At 35.6% G+C, this 22098-nt stretch overlaps 1 protein-coding gene across 1 annotated transcript in view; it reads right to left on the reverse strand.

The window, feature by feature from the left end:
• Positions 1 to 966: 966 nt before the first annotated feature.
• Positions 967 to 22098, reverse strand: part of LOC139129487 (transient receptor potential cation channel subfamily M member 1-like) — a 28573-nt gene continuing 7441 nt past the window's right edge. Inside the window, exons 2-24 of the mRNA XM_070695122.1 lie at positions 19294 to 19453; positions 18724 to 18864; positions 17356 to 17537; positions 16850 to 17010; positions 15536 to 15752; positions 14765 to 14996; positions 14322 to 14442; positions 13520 to 13592; positions 13269 to 13369; positions 10741 to 10881; positions 9566 to 9649; positions 8701 to 8901; positions 7645 to 7744; positions 7116 to 7347; positions 6681 to 6875; positions 5959 to 6102; positions 5350 to 5604; positions 4992 to 5166; positions 4529 to 4682; positions 4043 to 4194; positions 3682 to 3720; positions 3039 to 3177; positions 967 to 1540 (exon numbers count right to left, since the gene is read on the reverse strand). Of these exons, the coding sequence (XP_070551223.1) occupies positions 1402 to 1540; positions 3039 to 3177; positions 3682 to 3720; positions 4043 to 4194; positions 4529 to 4682; positions 4992 to 5166; positions 5350 to 5604; positions 5959 to 6102; positions 6681 to 6875; positions 7116 to 7347; positions 7645 to 7744; positions 8701 to 8809 (1833 nt within the window). The 5' untranslated portion in view covers positions 8810 to 8901; positions 9566 to 9649; positions 10741 to 10881; ... (7 more) ...; positions 18724 to 18864; positions 19294 to 19453 and the 3' untranslated portion in view covers positions 967 to 1401. The remainder of the gene's footprint in view (positions 1541 to 3038; positions 3178 to 3681; positions 3721 to 4042; positions 4195 to 4528; positions 4683 to 4991; positions 5167 to 5349; positions 5605 to 5958; positions 6103 to 6680; positions 6876 to 7115; positions 7348 to 7644; positions 7745 to 8700; positions 8902 to 9565; positions 9650 to 10740; positions 10882 to 13268; positions 13370 to 13519; positions 13593 to 14321; positions 14443 to 14764; positions 14997 to 15535; positions 15753 to 16849; positions 17011 to 17355; positions 17538 to 18723; positions 18865 to 19293; positions 19454 to 22098) is intronic.

Genomic DNA, 22098 nt, shown 5'->3' on the forward strand with positions numbered 1-22098 from the left:
CTCGCTGCGATAGAGCGTGACTCGGTCATCGTGATTCACGTACATAAAGCTGTTGGTCGGTCGGAGCAGCTAGCCCGACCTCTATTCACAATTTGTTACTAAAACATAACGAAATATCTATGTTTGCGTTATTGTTTCACTCAGACCTCATTTTGAACAGTTCTGAGTCGCATTTCAGTGAAACTTCACAGAAAAGTTAATCTTAATTCAAAACAAACGATCGGTCGGACCTTGTTATTGCGGTGGCAGGCCGAAGGTGTGCATACGAAAGAAAACGTCCTACCGTCAATATTTCGGGCACTGAGAACATTTCTATATGGAATATTGTAGACAGGCGGGTCAGTGACGAAAAATCTAAAAACATCAATTTTTCTCTATGTTTCACGCGACTGTATATTTTTATTGCCATACATGTGCAAAGACGGAGTTCATGTGAACAAACAAGATATAAATAAACTCAAAAATCACGTTGGAGTAGTTTTTACTCATTTGATGAATATGCACACAGAATCAAACATGTCACTGTATTTTCACCCCAAATAGTGAATGTTCAGAAAACCTTGGCATTTTTTTACAAAATTTACAGATGAGATGTTCTGGGATAATAATTCTGTTTTACAAGTAATAAATGATGTAACGAAACCCTAATCATGATATTTCTGCCGGGGTCTTTCAATGTACGACATGGCAAAATATGGCAATTTGTCACAAAATCCAAAAAAAATAACAACTTGCATTTCGGAACCTTCAGCTACGTAAAGGTGCCACTGGTCATTAAATGTGGTTCTTCAACATGTAGTCTTAAAGGTGTATAGTGTAATGAAGGACATTTATCTCCTATAACGTCTTCGGATGAAAATGCACAAAAATCAAAGTCTTGTATGCCTCAGGAATGCTTAAATTGAGGGGTCAAAGATAACTCAATGTTATTTATTTGTAGCGTGACCCTTCGAATTCGCTTCTTTTATACATTTATTAATATATGAAGTGAGCTTAACAATGTTACGAGAAAAAGGAAACTATTTTATACACGTACACTTGATTCTTGGCTACCATGTCGTTAAAGCAGGAATTTCTGAATATACACTACAGTATTGTGATAATAGGAGTCGCGCTCTGTCCGAAGACTGTTTTCGTTCTGGCTCTTCTTTTCCAAAAATAAGGATGTAGTCCTCGCTGCAGGTGCCATGTAGCAAGCTTATCTCCGGCTCTGCAACCGAGATCAGAAGGCTGGAGAGCGACTGCTAAGGGGGCAGCCAGCTGAACCTTTGCGTTCGAAATATGGGCCAAACTAGCGCATGCGTCTGTCCACGGTCAATTTTCAGGTATTTCGATTTGTATATACAATTTTTGAATCTCTCAGATAAGGACTGGATGTCTCCATGGCGATTTTCGATTCCTTTATTTCTTCAGTATTTTCAGTATTTCTGCAATATTTTTCTCCATTTTCGATTCCTTGAATTCTTTAGCTGACACCATTTTCAGTATTTCTGCAACATGTTTCTCCAGGTTATCAAGCCTTTCCTCCACTTTAGTTAATCTGCACATACAAATGGAGACGAGACATAAGAAAGAAATGTAATAAGGAATTCGTTAAATTAGGGAAAGAAGTGCGTCTATACTGAGGTAGAATACCCCTTTCGTAACTTTGGACCCTTAAACTCTACACTAATTAACTGATATGTGGTTATGTGGCGTTTGAAGTTTTCGGTATCGTTTAATGATAGAAATCTCATATAATTAACATAGGTATATCAGCTAATATACTTCAAATATCTGTAAATGTACCTTTTGTACAAGGTGTCTGATTGTACTGTTAACTGGTTGAACTCTTATGTGACAAATCGCCAGCAGGTTGTTGACTACATGGGAAGTATTTCTGTTAGACATGATGTTACAGTAGGCGTTCCACAAGGCTCAATTTTAGGCCCTCTTTTATTCATGATTTTTATGAACGACATGTCTTTATTTGTTGATTTTTCTACCTTACATATGTATGCAAATGACCAGACAATGTTAGCAAAGGGTAAATGCAATTTAGTGATGTTAACTATGCAATACGAAAAGATATCACTCCTATTTCAAATTGGATTACTACGAATCATATACGAATTAATGCTAGAAAATCAAAATGCCTTCTGATTACAACCCAGTCTGAGCGCAGTAGCCTGAATCAAACCCACAGTTCATTATCTGCACAGATGCTGACACTTTCATTCCTCAAGTATAATATGGTTGAATTTTAAGGGTAACTCTTGATGAAACGTCATCATGGAACGTCCACATAGATAATTTATGCAAAAAACTTAGTCAACGAATTGGTTTATAGCGTAGATGACGTCGATATATCCCTTTTGATCGTCGTATTATCTTATACCATGGTCTCATACAGAGTACTTTAGATAAGTGTTGTGTTGTTTGGGGTAATGCAACGGCAAATAATCTTGACAAAGTTTATACTCTTCAAAAACGGGCGTTACGCACACTTTTTGAGTTATCAACTGATTTTCTCTCAAATGCTTTATTTTCTACATTTAATGTTATGTCGATTAGACAAAGTATTTTTTTATTTCATGGCACTTTTAATTTTCAAATGTATGAATGGTTATGCTCCACAATATTCATCTAATTTATTTACTCCACAAAGAAATGTTCATGATTATTTTACACGCTCTATTGCACGTGAGAATTGTCATGAACCAAGATTTGTTTTAGGCACCGGACCACGTAGTTTTCATTTCCATGCCACGAAAGTGAATTCATTACCGATTGTAGTGAAAAAATTTCACCAGTCTAGACACATTCATATGTAAACTGAAAGAATATGTTAAAAGAAATGTCCCCTTTTAATATAATTTTGTTTTCTTGTGTTGACAGATGTAGTTTTCCTTTTTTTCGAAAATTTATGAGCCTCGATGAAAATTACTATTTCAGTAACTCTGCCGCTCAATAAAGTGTAAATAAATAAACAGAAAAGTACTTGGTATCCCTAGCAACAGTATGATTAAAGTGATGCACGTATTAGCACAATGAATTACCTTTCTGCGGCGGATGTAACCATGCTCTGGCTTGATTTCTTCTCTTTGATATTTTCCTTGATGAAATAACTCTGCAAGTGTTTACTCTCAAACAGGTTCACATCTTCATCAATACGGCTGCCCTTTTTTAAGTGGACACCTACAGGAAAATGCAGTGTTACATTGACTTAAGTCTTAACATAATTCATTAGATTTGTACCCGCTTATTGCATCGACAAAATAGTGTTTGCACTTCCCGACTACATACTGTTGTAAAGATAAGTAAGGATATTCCAGGTCTCGTGGTTAGGAGATCATTCGTCGTGCATGATATGTGGCTGCGGCCAAAATTTAGAAAGAGTAGCTTTAAACTACAGCCATTAGTGTATAAATTTAAGACATCGTTTATAGTGAAGAATTCTTTCATTCCGTCTTCTTTATAATAGATCGACAGTACAAAGTAGTTTTCTAACACTAATATGTGACTATTTGGTATGTCATCCTTCCTTTAGCAAGTGTGATCCTGATAAATTCTCTGTTGAAAAGACATTTTGTTATTTGTTACGAAATATGATTTCAAAAATTAGGCCAAAGATTACGAGTATTAGGCCAATTATTGACAAATAACTTGTCACTTGAAAATTGTTAATAAAAAAAAACTTACGGAGGGAATTGGACTCCTCTTCTTTATCCGGAGAAAATCCTAGTATGGAAAGATCGAATTCATCATTTTCAGCAATGTTTAGTGTTGTCGGTTCTTAAATTCTACCATGCATCTAATAAGTGAGGCTGGTGCCAAAGGTGCTTATTTTAACTTGGAATTTATTTTCTTCGGGATGGTAGCAACTTATGTTATTGCGATAGAGACACAAGAAATACTCATTGTCTCAAACATGATATATGTGCTCTGTGTCAGTACACGCTTCGATATATTTTATGTTACGGTCTGCACTCATACGACAATTGAGCATTTGCACATAATGAATGTCAAAATGTTTCTTAGAATACCATTAGATATTACTTACGTTGTTTCAATTCAATAATCAATCTGTATACATGATTTATAACAATGAGTGGTGGTACCAGTGTTGGTCGGTTGTGATACTCGCTTATCAATCCGAAACGATAGAACCTCCAAATGAGCTCTGATTTGTCCTGCACTCTTTGAAATGTGAAACTGGTGGAAATGAAACGAAGCCAAGAAATTCAATATTTAGTAAACCTCTAAAAGACGAATTGACACTTTCCGATTTACTCTTTAATTTCCAAACAATTCCAAATTCCGAATCTATTACTTCAAATTTATATGTTTATAGAAGTTTTAAGTAATAAAGTAGCTTTCATCAAAGTATGGTCGCCCAAACATCTCTTTGCTCAATGTTCAACTTTGAATGGTCTTCTAAAACGACACGCCATATATCGGTTCAATGGCAGTCGTTATAATGAAATGAAACGAATATTATTTCTCTTCTTTTCAAACGACTATAATTTGTGAAAGCTCGCTTAGTTACCTGAACATAGCGATGAGTAGATTGATGAGTAAGATATTGGAAATCAACATGTAGATTGCTGTTAGAGTTGTTGAAATCCATCCATGTCCGTCGATCAGAGTGCAGATATTAACCGATCTAACATCTCCATGGAGAGTCGCATTTTCCACCGCAACTTTAAAAAAGTTCAGAACCGGAAATTTGGTCTGAAGATGCTGAGATAGATTTCTGTACAGTTCATGTATATGTTGGTTGATAATTTAACGTCATTATAAGGTAAATTAATTTGTAACGTAAAGAATTAAGAGAAAACAAGCATAAGGATACAATCTGTCCACTGCGCCTTTGAATATTACTAATTTATGTTTCAAGTCTTTATTAGGCTCGAATGAGTAAAGTTGAAGGGTTGAACAACATAAGATACACAAGCTTACTAAAGTTGTTTAATTAATTTAAAGACATTGTGTAAAAACATTTGACATACCTTCATCTTCCTCCAAAAACAACTCTCCGTAAAGCTGCCAGTATGGTTTGTACAATGATTGAAACATCAAGAGAATATGAGGCTTCATATTTGGATTCGAAAGAGCCTCTCGGGCGATGCCGAAACTTGCAACGAAAATTATCAGTATGAAAAGGAATAAACCAAGATCTTTCATCTGCAACAGAAAAGTAATAAATCGATTTTGGCATCATACAATCTACCTTTCCATAACAAAACTACACTCTGCCACATTCAAAGACAACATCTTTACATAAGTTAGAATTCTGCTGTCACCCAACACAAGTACTTTAACCACATGCTATGTGACATAACACTAAACACAAGTCTTTCCTCTTACCATTTTTATAATCATGATAATCTTAGGTCCAACTCCCTCGAACACAAAACCCATGTGAAGGAAACGGATGGAGAACGAGATGAATGTTATGCAGTACATAACTCTTGCGACTCCAAATCCACATGGGGGAAGAACAAGACGTAAGACAAAGGACACTGCAAACAGCACATACATGGCCAAATCAAATCGATTCCATCCTTCAGATAACCAACTGTAGAGCCTGTATTTCATCGATGCCGGTCCACGGGCGACCAACTGTTAGAAATAATGTTAAGACGCTATATATCAAGTGCTCAACAGTACTATTATTAGTGCAGTAATTGCACGTGTTTCATGATTTCAACATCATTTTATTGATTTCATGTACGTCTGCAAATGTATCAATAAAGAATGTACCGTGAAAGACTTTTACTCAACCCTTACTTAAAGACTTTATTACAGTGTTTGAATATCATACATATTTCTTTCAACTTCAATTCATTGAATATCTTTGTTTTTTCGAAAATGAGTTTAAACTTGAATTTCATGAAAATGCTGTCTACCATACTCCGATACACTTGTTATAGAGAAGGCTAAAAACTGAATGTTAAGTATTAGTTACGGACGAACCTGTCTGACTTCTTCCAAAACCAAAGTACAGACCCAGAAAACAACAATCCATTCAACAGTACCTGGCGAACTCGGCTCTCCATTGGGTCTCAAGTCAGTCATGATAAAGAAGGCAAACAATAAAAGCAGTAAGACGTAAGAGACCTGAATTAAATGCACAGAAGAAACATGTTCATTTTTTGTTATTCGTATATTTTTATAACAAATAAGTGTCTTTATGATCTTGTGTTTTACAGAAAAAGCATATGTGAATGACAGGAACTGTTAATCGTAAGGATATACTGAGACCGACGGCAGGATAAGCTGTTGAAAAGGCGAACTATTCTGACGAAAGTATAAACAATCGATCAGTGGCTCAGGTACAGTCACTGTATACTTTAATTGAATTCCGAAACTTTCTTGTAATTTCTATAGCTCCTTTACTGTTTTGCAGACTACAATTACTCTGAAAGTAGTGTCAAAAGGTTTTGTCGAATACTCAGTGCGGAAGATTGTCTGCTCATGCATGGTATTGAGCTGCTATGGTTATCATGATTTAGTCGAAAAACATTATCATACAATAATAGCATTGTACTCTGTATACAACGCGTTGCTGCAGGCTAATAATGTGATATACAATGCGTCGCTGTAGCTCAATACTTAATATTTCAGCTTTTTTGTTGGAAACTAATGCGCTTGCGTTCAAGTCAATACAGTGACAAGATCAATAACTAGATTCTTACCATGCTGTATATAAATTTGGTGATCGGTGCTGTGTAGTAATATCTCATTCCCTCGAAGAAGGTTACATCTTCACATTTAAATCCCGAATGTCTTTCTTCTACTTCTTCAGATTTTAAACCTGAATGTCTTACTTCTGATTCAGTGTCAATAAATGACATGAATGGAAAGATGGGCAAAATAGTGGCAACGAAAAACTGTCAATGAATCAAACATAATATTCAACCAATTAGTCACTGCCTACCTACTTGTCAAGTTGCACTTCTGTTTTATCAAGATTTAAGCATTTTTCGAAGGGGAAAATCTTACAGTGCATTTGGTCAAAAAAATAAAAGTTCGTTTTGTCATCTTATTGACCGTTTGCTTTCATTCATACAACTGAGTAGGCTTGGTTTCAGGCAAAATAATGAAAGCATCTATTCGGCGAAAATACTTACAGTCAACCACTGTGCCTTCGAATTTATCAACAAGTTTCCCTTCCAGATCCTAAGAAGTTTGGTTTGGCAACAATCGTGTTCCATGAATTTCATGTGTTGCGCCGAATATGCGATGGACAAGCACGTCGTTTTCCCCCATGCATGCAGCGTACGCACCAAGACTAGTTCAGCTAGTTCTTTGTCAGACTCATAACACATATCCAGTACGTAAGTAGCCAGATTTTCAAATTCACTGTGGGAAAAGGTAGGGAAAGCCAGCGGCAAATAAGAGCACACGATGAAAAAAGCTACTGTTCTATTAAAGTGCAGTGACGACTTACATCTTCTTCAGTCTATAGCTTTTTTAAATAGTTGTCAAAAAACTTCTTTGATGCCGATATTGCCTTGTTAATATGTCAACTGAAAACATCTCCGTATCCGCATAAACCCTAATCTTTCATCAATGATGAAAGTTTTGTTAGTTACAAGAACCTTCTACATTTTAACTTTCCCTGGAAACAAGAGGATCTGAATTCCAAAGATTACTCACTCAGCATGCTTTAAAAGATCAAAGTGCAAGGTGAGTTCCTCTTTCCTCTTTGCATAACCAGATAAAACTCGAAGGATCCTGCCAGCAATCAAAGCTGCACCTGCGAAGACAAAACGTGACACGGGCATTTTAATGACTCTAACATCTCTGAATATGGATATTATTGTTACTTTTTATACATAAAATGAAGGCAATACATCCATAGCTGATGACAATGAGGACATGCTGCTAGTGGAAGGACATATCCTCCTCTAGGATACCCCTTGAGCAACCATCTCGTTAGAACCACTTATGAACAAAGTCCAATAATTATATAAAAACGCTATATAACATATTTCATTATCCCAAGTTGTCTATATATATATATATATATATATATATATATATATATATATATATATATATATATATATATATACATAAACAGACGTCATTTTTGCAAGATTCCTAAGCACTTTATTTTTAAATCCGAAAGTAGAAAGTTCTGCTGCCACTACAATTGCAAATTCTGTGTATGATTAATTAGCTCGTTCATTGGTTGTCTAATTGATCGTTCATTAATTCAAACCCGTTCCGCATTTTCAAAATTGCAGTTTTACTAGGACGGTGTACTTGATTTCGGTAGCTCCACTCACAACGGGTAATGCAGGGTTCCTTCGCACAGTAACGGCATAAATACTTATTACCAAACCAGCAGGAACATAGTTGTTTTTTCTCATTTTGCCGTGGACAGTTAACTATCGTACGTGTACATGTTATATGATAGATTTTAATATCAACGATAATCCTTGCTTTGTCTAAAATGTTGCAAATGACCGGATGAAATGGATCTTTTTCATAATGCTGAAGGTGGCAAACATCGATATCTCTGCGCTAAGACATTGTTTTTTGTTTAAATTAAGTCTCAAGTCCAATAATATACTTATATTCAAGTCAATGGAAATATTCACGTGATAATGCGAAAGGAAAGATCTTATATGAAAATCCAACTTTCGTTAATTGAGTTTCTTGACTGAAATCTAAAATATGTAGAATGCTAAAAAGAGTAGTACCAACCTATATTGCCAGTGAGAAGCCTTTTCCAGAACAAAATGGCCAGGCATCTTCTGTTTAACAAACTGCCCACAAGAATAAATGTTTGTCGGGATCCGACACCTTTTCGCATTCTCGCGGTTTTTCTTGGTAGAGCTCAACATATTCATCTTCTGTCAGCTCTTTGAGCAAAGAAGAAACTCTCTCGAACAACTTCGCGTCCTTCTAAAATTAGATCAGAGAGTGCATAGTAAGGTCGTTAACTTCTCGAACATCAAGAAAACTCTTTCAAGACGTTTTGTTTATTATTATATTGATAAAAGCATAGGAAGCGTTCCACTGTACAACCTGCATTTACGATAAAATTTAGACATGATTGTTACTTGCTAGAAAGCTTTATCGTGTTTTATCTATATTTAATATGTTATCATGCAGTTTACTTATAAAGTCTCAATCCTAAATGGTAAGAAATCCAACTAGATATGTATCCTGCCGTACGTTTATGTGTTGTTCTTTGTGAACAAACTGCATAATATACGCCACATTCATACTGCAGAAAAAAAAACTTCCCGAAATGTCGTATGACTTTTAAAATAATAACGACTTTTAAAAGGATAACCACCGCCAGGAAACGTTCGTTTTTTTCACAGTTAAAATAGATTATAAAAACGTTTTAGAGCTTTCAGGAGCATATTTTATAAATCAATATCTTTGTTGTGTGATGCCCCATTTTGTATTATTTTTCATTCACATAGTATTATCACTCATGCGCGCAACAACACTTCACTTTTAAAAGCATTGCCCTGGCAAGAATGTTTGAAAGGTGAGACGGACCTGCATTATGATATGACGAGAAAAGTTACAGTGCTAACAACACCCGACTGCCTACCGGTTTGTCAACTCCAAACTTCTCTCTCAGGATGTGTCGAGTGCTAATTCGGATATCGGCATCACCAACGTCTCCGTATACAGGCTGCGTCATGACATATAATGTAGCCGTGATTATTATTTATCTAATAAGCTTAAATAATTGTTTATTATCATGATAGACATTTCATATGTCCCTCAGCATATGGTGCTTAGTTTTCACCGGATGTGATAATCGACAATTCCAAATAAACATAAAGGTACATTATTTTTCTACAAAGAGTTAAGGTAGCTACATACCTTTTAGACACTTTCAGATTTTTATTTTTTTCTCAATTGAAAACGTCCCAAACCCCAATAAAGTATACATTTTCTGAAAGCCCTGATATAGAGCTATCTGACTAAGCACAGTGCACGGTCATTATTTACATAGGAGTCACATGACAAGCGTTTTGCTGAAGCTTCAAAAAACCGGTTTTTCCCGCCTTATGCATACACGCTGCAAGATTTCCGGTTGGAATTTCTTCATTGACAAGCTTTGACAATATCCTTCGAAACCGTGTCTAGGATTTTCTCTATAGGCCTTTGTTTTTTATGCGCTCTTAAAGGTTTTAGATGAAGGTGCTTTTCAAAGAATTTTAATTATCACGCCATATATTTTAAAATGGAGCCTCCGGGAAAAAATCGCAGACACGGTTTTGAAGGATATTGTCAAGGCTTGTCAATGAAGAAATTCCAACCGGAAATCTTGCAGCGTGTTTGCATAAGGCGGGAAAAACCGGTTTTTTAAGGTTCAGCAAAACGCTTGTTACGTGACTCCTATGCAAATAATGACCGGTGTACTGAGCTTAATCGGATAGCTCTATATCAGGGCTTTCAGAAAATGTATACTTTATTGGGCTTTGGGACGTGTTCAATTGAGAAAAAAATAAAAATCTGAAAGTGTCTAAAAGGTATGTAGCTACGTTAAGCATAATGTTTGGATATTTTTGCTGCCAAAATTGTCAAAAATAAAAATTAAAAAATCTTTGTCAACACCCTAAAGAGAAAACAGCTGTTTTTGTTTTGTTTGGTTTGGTTTTTAATTTCAAAGCGGATATGCACGTTTTAAAATCTTTTAACGACATATCTTATTAATATTTTGATCCTTACATGCCTCACGACGAAAAATAAACATTTGAAAAATAGAGTGGATACCGAAGAGTATAAGGCATACAGCCTCTCGTAGGTCAAAAACCTGTCCATATCCACGATATAGGCAACGATCACCTCAGCAAGGTCTGCCTTGTTCTGTATTAACGCCGAAAGCAAGATGTGATTGAGTGAATCAATGTGTGTCTGAAACGTGAAAATAAGCTCCGGTTACATACTTCAAATTGTGACAGTCTCTTTTAAAGTATGAATAAAGGAAGGTTGCAAAATAATTGAGGTAGTATGCAACAACCACAGGCAGAGAATGGCTTACTTCAATCACAGATATTGAAACCGAGAGGGACATGCACCTGGAATCATTTAGCAGTTTCCTCTAAGCCCTTGCTTGAAAAGGCCCGGGATCGAGATTAACTATGATGTTAGGAAGATTATGAGGTGTTCATGTCTTTTGTTTTCCTTTGAAATTGCAATCATTATATGTTGTTTGCTCACGTGTTGACACACGTGAGCATATGTCGCAGCGATGTCTGTCTGTCTGTGTGTCTGTCTGTCTGTCTGTCTGTCTGTCTGTCTGTCTGTCTGTCTGTCTGTCTGTCTGTCTGTCTGTCTGTCTGTCTGTCTGTGTGCTCAATATCTCAAAAACGGCTCATCAGATCAGAATCAAATCTGGTACATAGATTCAGTTTGCAAATGGCAAGAACTGATTAGTTTTTGGTGGGTGTGGCTTGCTTACTTTTTGCTCATTTGCATAATTAATGATTTTAGAAAAAACGGCTATACATTGAGAACGACTGCACACAATTTTATGAGATTTGCTACAAATGTTGATCACATCAAGATATATCAGCTGTGCAAGTTATTAAGGGGTGACGTGAAAAATAATTACTAATTTGCATATTTAAAATCTACTAATTAGGCATATATATCTGAATTTACTCGATCAAAATTGACAGAACTTGGTATGCATACTGAGGATACTATGATTTAACATTACTGAAAGTCAATAAGCATTTTTACTTCATCCAAATCCTAATTTGCATATTTAATGACCTTTTGAAATTAAGGATATATATTTGAATTTACATGACCAAAATTGATGAAACTTGCTATGTACATTAAAGATACTATGATAGAACATTATTAAATGTCATTAAGCATTTTTACTTCAGCCAATTCCTAATTTGCATATTTTATGAACTTTCCTAATTAGGGGTATTTATCTGAATTGACGAGACCACAGTCGACGAAACTGGCTATGTACATTAAAGATACTATGATAGAACATTATTGAAAGTCATTAAGCATTTGAACATTAGCCAATTCCTTATTTGCATATTTAATGAACTTTCATAATCAGGGATATTTATCTGTATTGACTAGACCAAAGTTGACGAAACTTGCTATGTACATAAAGATACTATGATACGACGTTACTGAAAGTCATTAAGCATTTTTACTTCATCCAGCTCCTAATTTGCATATTTAATGAATTTTTGAAATTAGGGATATATATTTGAATTTACATGACCAAAATTGATAAAACTTGCTATGTACATTAAAGATACTATTATGTAGGCTAAAATTATTGAAAGGCATTAAGCATTTTGCTTCAGCCAATTCCTAATTTGTGTATTTAATGAACTTTCTAATTAGGGATATATACTTCGATTTATTTGATCAAAGTTGGCATAACATGCTATGTACATTGATGATTATACCAGTTTATACCAATATTGATAGTTATTTCGCACTTAAGTTTTCGTGTCAGCTAATTTATAGTTTGCATATCTAATGAGCTTTCAAAGTTTGGAATATATAGTTTGAAGGACTTGACCAAAGGCATGCAATTACACTTGCTATATAAAGTGGTGATACAATGACAGCAGTCAAAGAAATTAACTATTTCTATTTCAGCTACTTGCGTATTTGAATACTTAATGACCTATAAAGTTAATCTGTGGTGAATATTGTTCATTATGTTGATCATAATACTTTCAATGAAGTTGCAAACATGTGGCAAAGGTTCAAATTTACACATAACCTCAATATATAGTGAAACACGCGAGCATTTACAGTTCATATCTGTTTTATTTTTGGATTAAGTCCGAACTGGGCTTTAACCCAAACTGGGATGTTATCCTGACAAGATGATTGTCTCGTTCGAAGGTTTCTATGCCTTTAACAAGTGTAAGCTATAAAGATTTTGGAATAAATTGATAAAAAGTGAATATTTTAGTTGTGTTTACAGCAAGACTGATATTTTATCGCAAGACATGTTCCCGTCGAATTGTTCTTTGAAGTGCACCCGTAGCACAGGGACGCATACAGGTGGGCGATAACGTAGAGATCACATTACAGACTGAAGTAGAAACGAAAAGTAGAAACGAAAAGGGCAAACTGATCACGCAATATTGTCGAGCGACTGCTCTATAAATAATTCGTGCATTAACTCTTTCGAACATAATGTCTGTTGAAAAACAATCGCAATCATACCAATCCATGATCAGATAACACTAGGTCAGAAATCGTAATACAATAGTTGTAAACATAGACACATAACACAGTGCTCATACCTGCCAATAAGATACGTTGTCAACCGTTAAAATTTCTTCTTTGGCGATATCACACCTATTCAATTCAACTGCCAAATCCAATTGCGTTGAAACAGGGAATGCTTGAAGTAGAAGAATACGAATTGTTCGTGCGTAAAAACATTTTTCAGATCGTTGTTGAAAAGCAACTAAGGTTTTTAAAGACTTTGACAAGTACAATTACGAACATTCAACAAGAAAAATGTTATTTATCTTTTCATTACTTAACTTACCTTGCAGTACACCACGCAAGATGGCTCTGTCAATATCCTTCAACTCGGCATCGTCCATATTAAATACAGTTATCTGAAAGGGATTTGAAAAAAAATTGCATACTTGTCAATCTAATCAACCATAAATACCTAAGAAATTAGGTAAGTAAGTATCTAAGAAATTGCTGGAACAGGTATCATCAGGATTATTTGGTGTAAATGAGATAAACGACTAGGAAAAGGGATTCTGTATTTAAGCAAATATTGTTTTAACAACTCTGAAATCCAGTCGTGTGGATATTTGAAAGCGAATTTTTACATGGCCCATTCATGTTAAACAAATCTGAAACAGAAAAATTGTTGTAGATTTCTGAATATTAACTGAAAGAAAAATAAACAAGTTAGCATATAAACCGTCAGAGAAAACAACCGACCAAACAACTAAATTAAATAATAATTAAAAAAAAATTTAATTAAAAAAGATGAAAATAAACACTAAAGTTAACCAACGCTAACTGTTCAGATATATAATTCCCCTAAAATGAAAATTAAAGGAACAATTAATACATACAAACAAATATAGAATAAAAGGAACCTGAAATTCAAGTATGGCATAGAGCTGTCATTTGCCTAGACCTGCCAATGCATACCAGTATGCAATATGGTTTTTCTGTAACGACATCACCTTTTCTGTAATGACAATCATCTTCAAATACATTCATGGGTATGTATGAATTGGCCTTTGCCAGTGTTTTATAGAAAGCAACAACTATAATATCAAATCGATGTTGATTTTATTTGTTGTATCACGTGAACAGCGTACCAGTTTTCTTGACCTGTCACCACAGATTTCTTTCAACCAGGTTTTACAATCCTCCACTGACTTGCTTTCGGTATTGCCTAGCATAAGATGTATGTCGTCGTTTAACTCCTTGACAGCATCGCTAAAGAACATGAAGCAAAACAAAATATTTTATCAGATACCTTAGGTCGATCACCGAATGCTGATGGATGTTAGGATATTTGATACTGTATCCCTGGTCACATTATTATCTCAAAACTGGAGTACATTCTGAAATAACTACAAAAGAACTAAAGTAATCTAAAAGTCACATGCAGAAGGCTAGAATTGAGCAACTGAAATCTAAGGTTTGCTATAGAGTTTTATAATCACGACATCATAATTATGTGAAGTTAACTGATCTCTAATCTAAAATCTGACACATGGTATATAGGTTTAAATGAGTCACTATTTGATATACTTACTCGAAGGCCACTTCCTCCGTTAGACGTAAAGATTCGGCGATGATATCGGCAGCCTTACCGCTTCCATGAACTATAACTACTGGTATACATTTTCTAGCTTGACCCTCTACACCATCGCCAGTGTTGTTTTGGTTAACATAATTGTATACTGTTTCCAAGGTTCCACATCCACCTTCTACAACCACCAATACAACAGGTATGGCAATGTTTTCCTCCTGTTGGCTCTTGGTACCTGCAAGACAAATACCGTTACTTTGGACCACTAGATTGACTTGCTTTATGTATAAAATCCATTTCAGGCATTATCATATTCGCTTATGATTAAAAGATTGACTTATTGCTGAAACCAGGATACGTGTGTTGATTTTAAATCTTATTTTCACAAAAGACAATAGTCAATATTTAATATAACTTAATAATGCGATGACAACTCCCGCTAAATGAATGACAATGAAAACAATTGGCTGCAAGTGTTACATTAAATTCTGGCGTCGAGGAAAATTGGAAACCTTATGTTGTTCGATTTCTGTAAACTATTGCCGGTTTCGTGAGACTGAAGTAAGAACCGTGAACAAAAGATATTAAGATGATCATGTTAACTACAACAGCATTTAACCGTCGGACATCGCAGAGAGCTTTTAGTCTAAAATATCAAAGGCACCATTAGACTTTTCTTTGGCTTTTGCTTTTCCTGAAGATAAAAAAGTACAATCAAAATCTTCCTTGCAATATAGGAAGACGTCCGCATCAGCTCTACCGATATATACATACGTTTAACGATCTCTCCATTTTTCTTCCCATCGTTTATTGCCACGTATCGTTCGAGCCTAGCCCGCAACTCAAGCTCCTTTCCATATGTCTTCTCGCCAGAGTCAACAAGTATGAAGTGTGTGTGGTTACAGTCGAGTGCTCTTAGTTTGAATCCGTCGCGATCTTCCCATTTCAGATCACGCTCAGCGTATTTTGCTGGCCAGCATCCTTTCTTTGACTTTGCATCGTTGTGAGGAAAGTTAATTCATTAGGTCGATAAGCACACACACTTTGCGTTGCTTGCTTTCCCTAGAGCACTTTTAATCACTGCATGCTTTAAATTTGTTACTCAAGTACAAACTATTGTCTTATTGAAGAACTTCCTGTAACATAAATGCAAGCTATGACACCAGAGCATAAATGAGCCATACCTAATTCTTTCCTTTCCGGAATCAAATATGAACTCCATGGAGAGGGAGTCCTCGGAAAGACCAAAATTCTTTACATCAATGTTTTAAAACTACGACACCATAGATTGTTATATTTCAGTAAAGACATCTGACTTCAATATTTTGGGATTTTTTAATGATCGGTTCATTGTTTTTTAAGAACATGAGCGTACTTTTTGCACTTCTTTGAGTTATGCTCAAGTTGTAAGTAGGCCTATTAGTGTTAGCATTGCAGATGCTATACATGTCAATATCCAATGTTTGTGTATTCATAATGTCAATTGAATAGTAGTCGGGACAAATATTAGGGTTCAGAACAAAACATTTACATTAAGTTAGAACGCCCCGCGGAAATAGCTGGTCGGAATTTCAAATTTCTACAATTTTTATGAGCTACCTCTCAAGGAGCTCATTTTGAAGCTCTTAAAGAAAGAAAACCTTTCACCGTCTCAGTTCTCAAAGGAGTCAATCCTTTCATCGTCTCAGTTCTCGAAGGAGTCAATACAGGAATGGCGGCCATTTTTCATTCTAAATATCGCAAGATGATTGGGTAGTTTGTTTCGCTAGTTCCAAACGATGCATGGTGATCCCCGATTTTTAATGTTGATTTAGTAAGATAACGATGGAAAGGTTCATCCAGGGAAGTCTGCGCAAGATTTTAAGCCTTTTATTTACGAGGCGCGTTCTACATTAAACGCAAACGATGTTGACAAGAAGAACAGCTACGCACACGTATTTCATTAACAGAATAGAGCAGAATTTAAAACAGAACACATACAAAACAAAGATATAAAAAAGTACATTAAGGGTATAGGTATTTGAGATTTTAGTTATTTAGGTCTCGCTTAAGGTTACAATTGGTTGGAAATTTTGATAATTTACTTACTGACGTGTTTGTCAGAACTTTTTTATTGTCGATGACATTCCATGTAGCGATGCCCAGGGCGACTACTTCATTCTCTGTTGTGCGTTCACTTTCTTTCTTAATCGCTTTGCCGACTTTTTTGATTACTCCAACCGAAGTTCCACCAGTTACGATCCAGGCATCTGATAAGTAGAATATCAGCGAGGGTAACAAAAAGTATTATTATGATACGTAAAAATGTCTATACTCAACGGCTGTGACAAAGTTTCTTTCGGTTTCTCATTGTACACATTGTAACGCATCACTGAATGAATATTGAAACTTGCGTAGGTGGTAATAGGACAAAGGTAAAATCTGTGTTATTCTAAGGAATAATTGTAAGGATAAATCAATTCACTGGCTGTCGCTCGAAGACTCAGAAGCATGTTTCAAAGATTAAGTTTAAGCAGATGCATTATCTCTCATGTAAACCATCTGTTTGTCTATCTTAAACAGGACACAACTTTAACATAACCACCGATTCGAACCTGTGCTAATAGCAGCTTGAACAATCCTTGATTGAAAAGTATCTTCAATCGGTCATCCTCGAAGTCAAAGTTTGTTGTGCCACCAGTAACAGAAATGATCATTTTCGGTTTAGGAATCTCCCACTTGTCAATCATGAGCTTCCATAGTGTTCAACAGACGTGTCTTCAGCCACACGAATGTACTGAAATAAAACAGTACTGGAAAATAGTAAAATAGTACTGAAGTATAATCTGTCGTGCACATCAAGTAATATCTGTAGTCACAGTAAATTACAGACGCCATGATAAGAATTTGAAATGGCCTTTATGGCGGGTTTGATTAATTCTTGTTCTCATTCGTTAGTTGACTACTTTGAGGATGACATCGTCTCGTTTTTTAAAATTTTAAACGCTTTCACAACTGTCTCATCAACCAAACCAAACAGTCTGTTTGCCTTCTCAGATTCAACAAAAAGGCATGACCATAATGCAAGTTAAATTTTAATATGTGTCACAATAACGAAAAAACCTCGATTCTTGGACGATGTCAGAAGTTTGGATCGCACAATTCTGTCTGTTGCATCAAAGCCGAGACGTTTTGAAGTGTTCAGCATAGCATGCATACAACAGGCCATAAATGACGGCATTCCTAGAATTCGACGTCCATTTTGAATGTCAATGTACATTGTGCATGGGGGAATGACACAATTCATATCAGTAAATGGAAAATATTAATACCTTGACTCGGGGCACAAAACCTACTCTCTCAGCATCTGATTGGAGCTGAGTTACGGTCTTTCGCATATCTTGATGCCCATAGTGGCACCAATCTCGAAAATTACAAGATATCAAAAGATGTCGAGGTGGCACCATGCTCGTCTATACATGGTTGGGATTTATTGATCGGCACTAGGCTACTGTATTGACTAAAAAGAAGACACTCTTGGATAGAGGAGTAAGATGGATTTGAAAAATTTATATTTTCATTCCTTCAGATTATAATAGCAATGTTTTGATAAGTGTAGAAAAGTATCCGATTTCTCATTGAATACGGACAACACCAATGAAGACATTTGACAGACGTTTGTCATAGACGGAAAATGCCATCGACAAGGAACTTCAAGTTTCACGGAAAACACTTTAGGCAAAGAATTTTAAGTCTTACTAAGTCATTAGGGGCTAAAATAAGAGGATATTTCAAAGGGAATTTGCAATGACAGAATTATATTCCTTCTGTAGAACGCCTTTATGGTTGACGATCATCAGTACTTTTTAACTTATTGCGACAAACTCTAATTTACAATTGCTATTAACGCAAATACTCTATCGCAAATTATATGTTGACTTCACATTTGTAGTCCACTCTTTTTACACAATGGTACAACCTACCGGCTTTCTTGTGGTAGTTAACTGTCCAAATCCGACAAAGTCAATCTCTCCGAACGAGTCTACATCTTCTTTTCCGTCGCCTTGTTCGTTTCGTTGTTTAATATTATTGTCCTTGATGAATCTCCAAATTATATCTTTTTGCTGTTTTATCAAAAAGAACAAAACATAAACAAGAATTTGCGAATCCAGGGATATGTAACGAATATATATATCTTTATTTCACTAAAACTGTTAATTCATGGTTTAAACTAAATTGATATTTCTTTTATTTGTAGAATCCTAAAGAATGAATATAATACAGATAAAGTTTAAATATTTTGACCCCCCCTTCCCGTTCAGGAGATCAAAGGAGAGATGCAAAAACACAGCGAAAAACACTGTAATGAATTTAAGGCAGTTCCAGCCTCGAAAGTGTCGGATTTAAACTTTTGTTCAATCTCTCCTCATGTGATCCGTCAAACCTTTCTATTCAGAGGTCAGAGTCAAAACAAGTCGGCCGCAAATTCAGTTTATACGGAAAATACCAGATATCAACTGATACCCAGAAATTTGAAATGATATTATACCCACCTTGTCCTTTTGATTCGATATAGTATCCATGTCGATGGCTGCAACCGTTTCGTAACGAATGTTTTTGTTGTCGTTTTCCATGTCTGGTTCTTGCTGGTGCACGTAATCTCAGGCCATAATCATGTGTATTTGAGAATTTTGCAATCTCATATATTCAACTCTGAAATGTGATTGTTTAATTCAAGTTGCATAATGTTGCTCTACTTCGAGGTTCTCCTTATCTGTGTGACGAATTTATCACTACTGATGCCTGGGGCACAGGAAAGAAAAGCAGGCATGACTAGGAGCTCGGTTTCTCACCGGTGTATGTACTTTCCGCCAAACACTTGCATAAATCCTATTGGAATTTTACATATTTAGACCATATATGGTTTTTCTTGAAAGAAAGACGAAATTTCAAATACTACATGACAATGCAAATGTCGCACAGTTTTCGAAACGAAAAACATACACCAACACCATCGTTATTGCGATATCATAACCAACTACTCACAAATTGAGAAAATGTAATACGTGTGTTTTGTTTTTGTAGTTTGGTTGAACAAGATTGGAACTAATTTTGGGATACTTGGATCGTTACATATTTCAAATTAATCAAAAGTGTTAGGTTCGCATTAGCTGAATGTTGCAATATTATAGGGTTATTCACAAAATACGGCCCTGTATGGACGAGGGCTCAGTGAGTGACGTATTGGACGAGCCGAAGGCGAGTCCAATACGTTACTCACTGAGCCCGAGTCCATACAGGGCCGTATTTTGTGTATAACCCTATTATTATACACCTCCCTCCATTAATCGTCCATATAAACTAATTTTATGGTAAATTTTGAGGATGCGGCACGCGCGATATGAGTTGAACGCGCGCGATTACTGCTCCGTAAGCTTATACAAGTCCCTTGCGTTGGCACGAAGCCAATAAATTTTCACTGCAGTACAAGCAAAACTTCGCTGAATGTTTTCAATTTAATTAGTTTTAAAAATAAAAATCAATTGCATTTAGACTCAGTTTTGTGTTTAGCGTGTTTTAAACCTTATACTACGAATACTTTTGGTGGAAGCTGTTATTATGTCTATAACTCACCGTAAAATAGTTTGTTTACATCCGATAATTGCTAGGTCAAAGGTCAAACAGGCGCGTCGCGCGTCTCCCGTATTCGGGATTCCGCGTACTATACAAAATACGGAAAGTTATTGGACGGTCAAGTCCCATAGGTTACGGCAGTAGTGTATAATAATACAACGTATCCACAAACCAAGTGTAATGCTTAAAAAGACAAAAAAGAAAAACGAAAAGCTGATTAGCTCACATTGTTAGATTAAACCGACATTACTTCACTATGTTATTATCCTATATCAATTCCAATCGGTGTGTTGTTTGAAAGATCGTCACACTACAAACTGCAATTAAGGCCCGTGTCGTGCCTTTTGGACAGATTGCTTAACGCCAAATCATCTATCATAATAGTGTATACTGTATATCATATATTGTATTCATATGGAGCAGAGTTCCTGCAATCCCTCTACAAAGCGGGGTCCAAAAAACTTACGAGACGATTTTACGGCACGCAAAGATATTTTGATGATACTCAATATTCTAGACAATCAGGACATATCAAATTATTCACATCATATTTACCTAGATGCATTGAAATGAAAGAAACAACCGAGGGTAAAAACTCAGATTCCTATCTCGATCTGTTTCAACAAGTAGGTACTCGTGGAATACACACTAAGCTGAATGACAAAACGGACGATCTCGATTTTCAAATTGTAAATTATCCCCACTTGTCAAGTGATATTCGCTGTTTACCTGCTTATGGTGTATAAGTCTCTCATATTCTCAGATATTGTAGAGAGTGTGATTCCTATGCCGATTTTTAAATAAGACACAACTCATCGGTATCAAAACGAGTGAGACAGGGATGCATAATTATTTTTTTTATTTATTTACACTTTTACTGAGCGGCCGAGTTACTGAAATATTAATTTTCATCGGGGCTCATACACTTTTCAAAAAAAATACATCTGTCAATACAAGAAAACAAAAGTATATTAAAGGGGAACATTCTTTAACATATTCTTCAGTTTACATTATGAATGTGTACAGACTGGTCAAAATTTTCACTTCAATCAGTAATGAATTCAAACTTTCGTGGCACGGAAATGAAAACTAGGTTGTCCAGTGCCTAAAACAAATCTTGGTATCATGACAATTCTCACGTGCACAAGAGCGTGTAAAATAATCATGAACATTACTTTGTGGAGTAAATAAATTAGATAAATATTGTGGAGCATAACCATTCATACATTTGAAAATTAAAAGTGCCGCGAAATTAAAAAATTTTGTCTAATCGAAATAACATTAAATGTAGAAATAAAGCATTTTAGAGAAAATCAGTTGATAACTCAAAAAGTGTGCGTAACGCCCGTTTTTTAAGAGTATAAACTTGTCAAGATCATTTGCCGTTGCATTACCCCAAACAACACAACAATAATGTAAAGTACTCTGTATGAGACCATGATATAAGATAATACGACGATCAAAAGGGATATATCGACGTAATCTGCGTAGTAACCAATTCGTTGACCAAGTTTTTGCATAAATTATCTATATTAACGTTCCATGATACGATTTCAACAAGTGTTACCCATAAAATTTCAGCTCTTTGTACTTGAGGAATAAAAGTGTCAGCAACCTGTACAGATAATGAAGTGTTGGTTTCATTTAAACTACTGGGTTCAGAATGGGTTGTAATCAGAAGGCATTTTGATTTTCTGGCATTATTTCGCATGATTCGTAGTAAC

Source organism: Ptychodera flava, chromosome 3 (genome assembly GCF_041260155.1).
Source record: "Ptychodera flava strain L36383 chromosome 3, AS_Pfla_20210202, whole genome shotgun sequence".
In the NCBI taxonomy this organism is placed as follows: domain Eukaryota; kingdom Metazoa; phylum Hemichordata; class Enteropneusta; family Ptychoderidae; genus Ptychodera; species Ptychodera flava.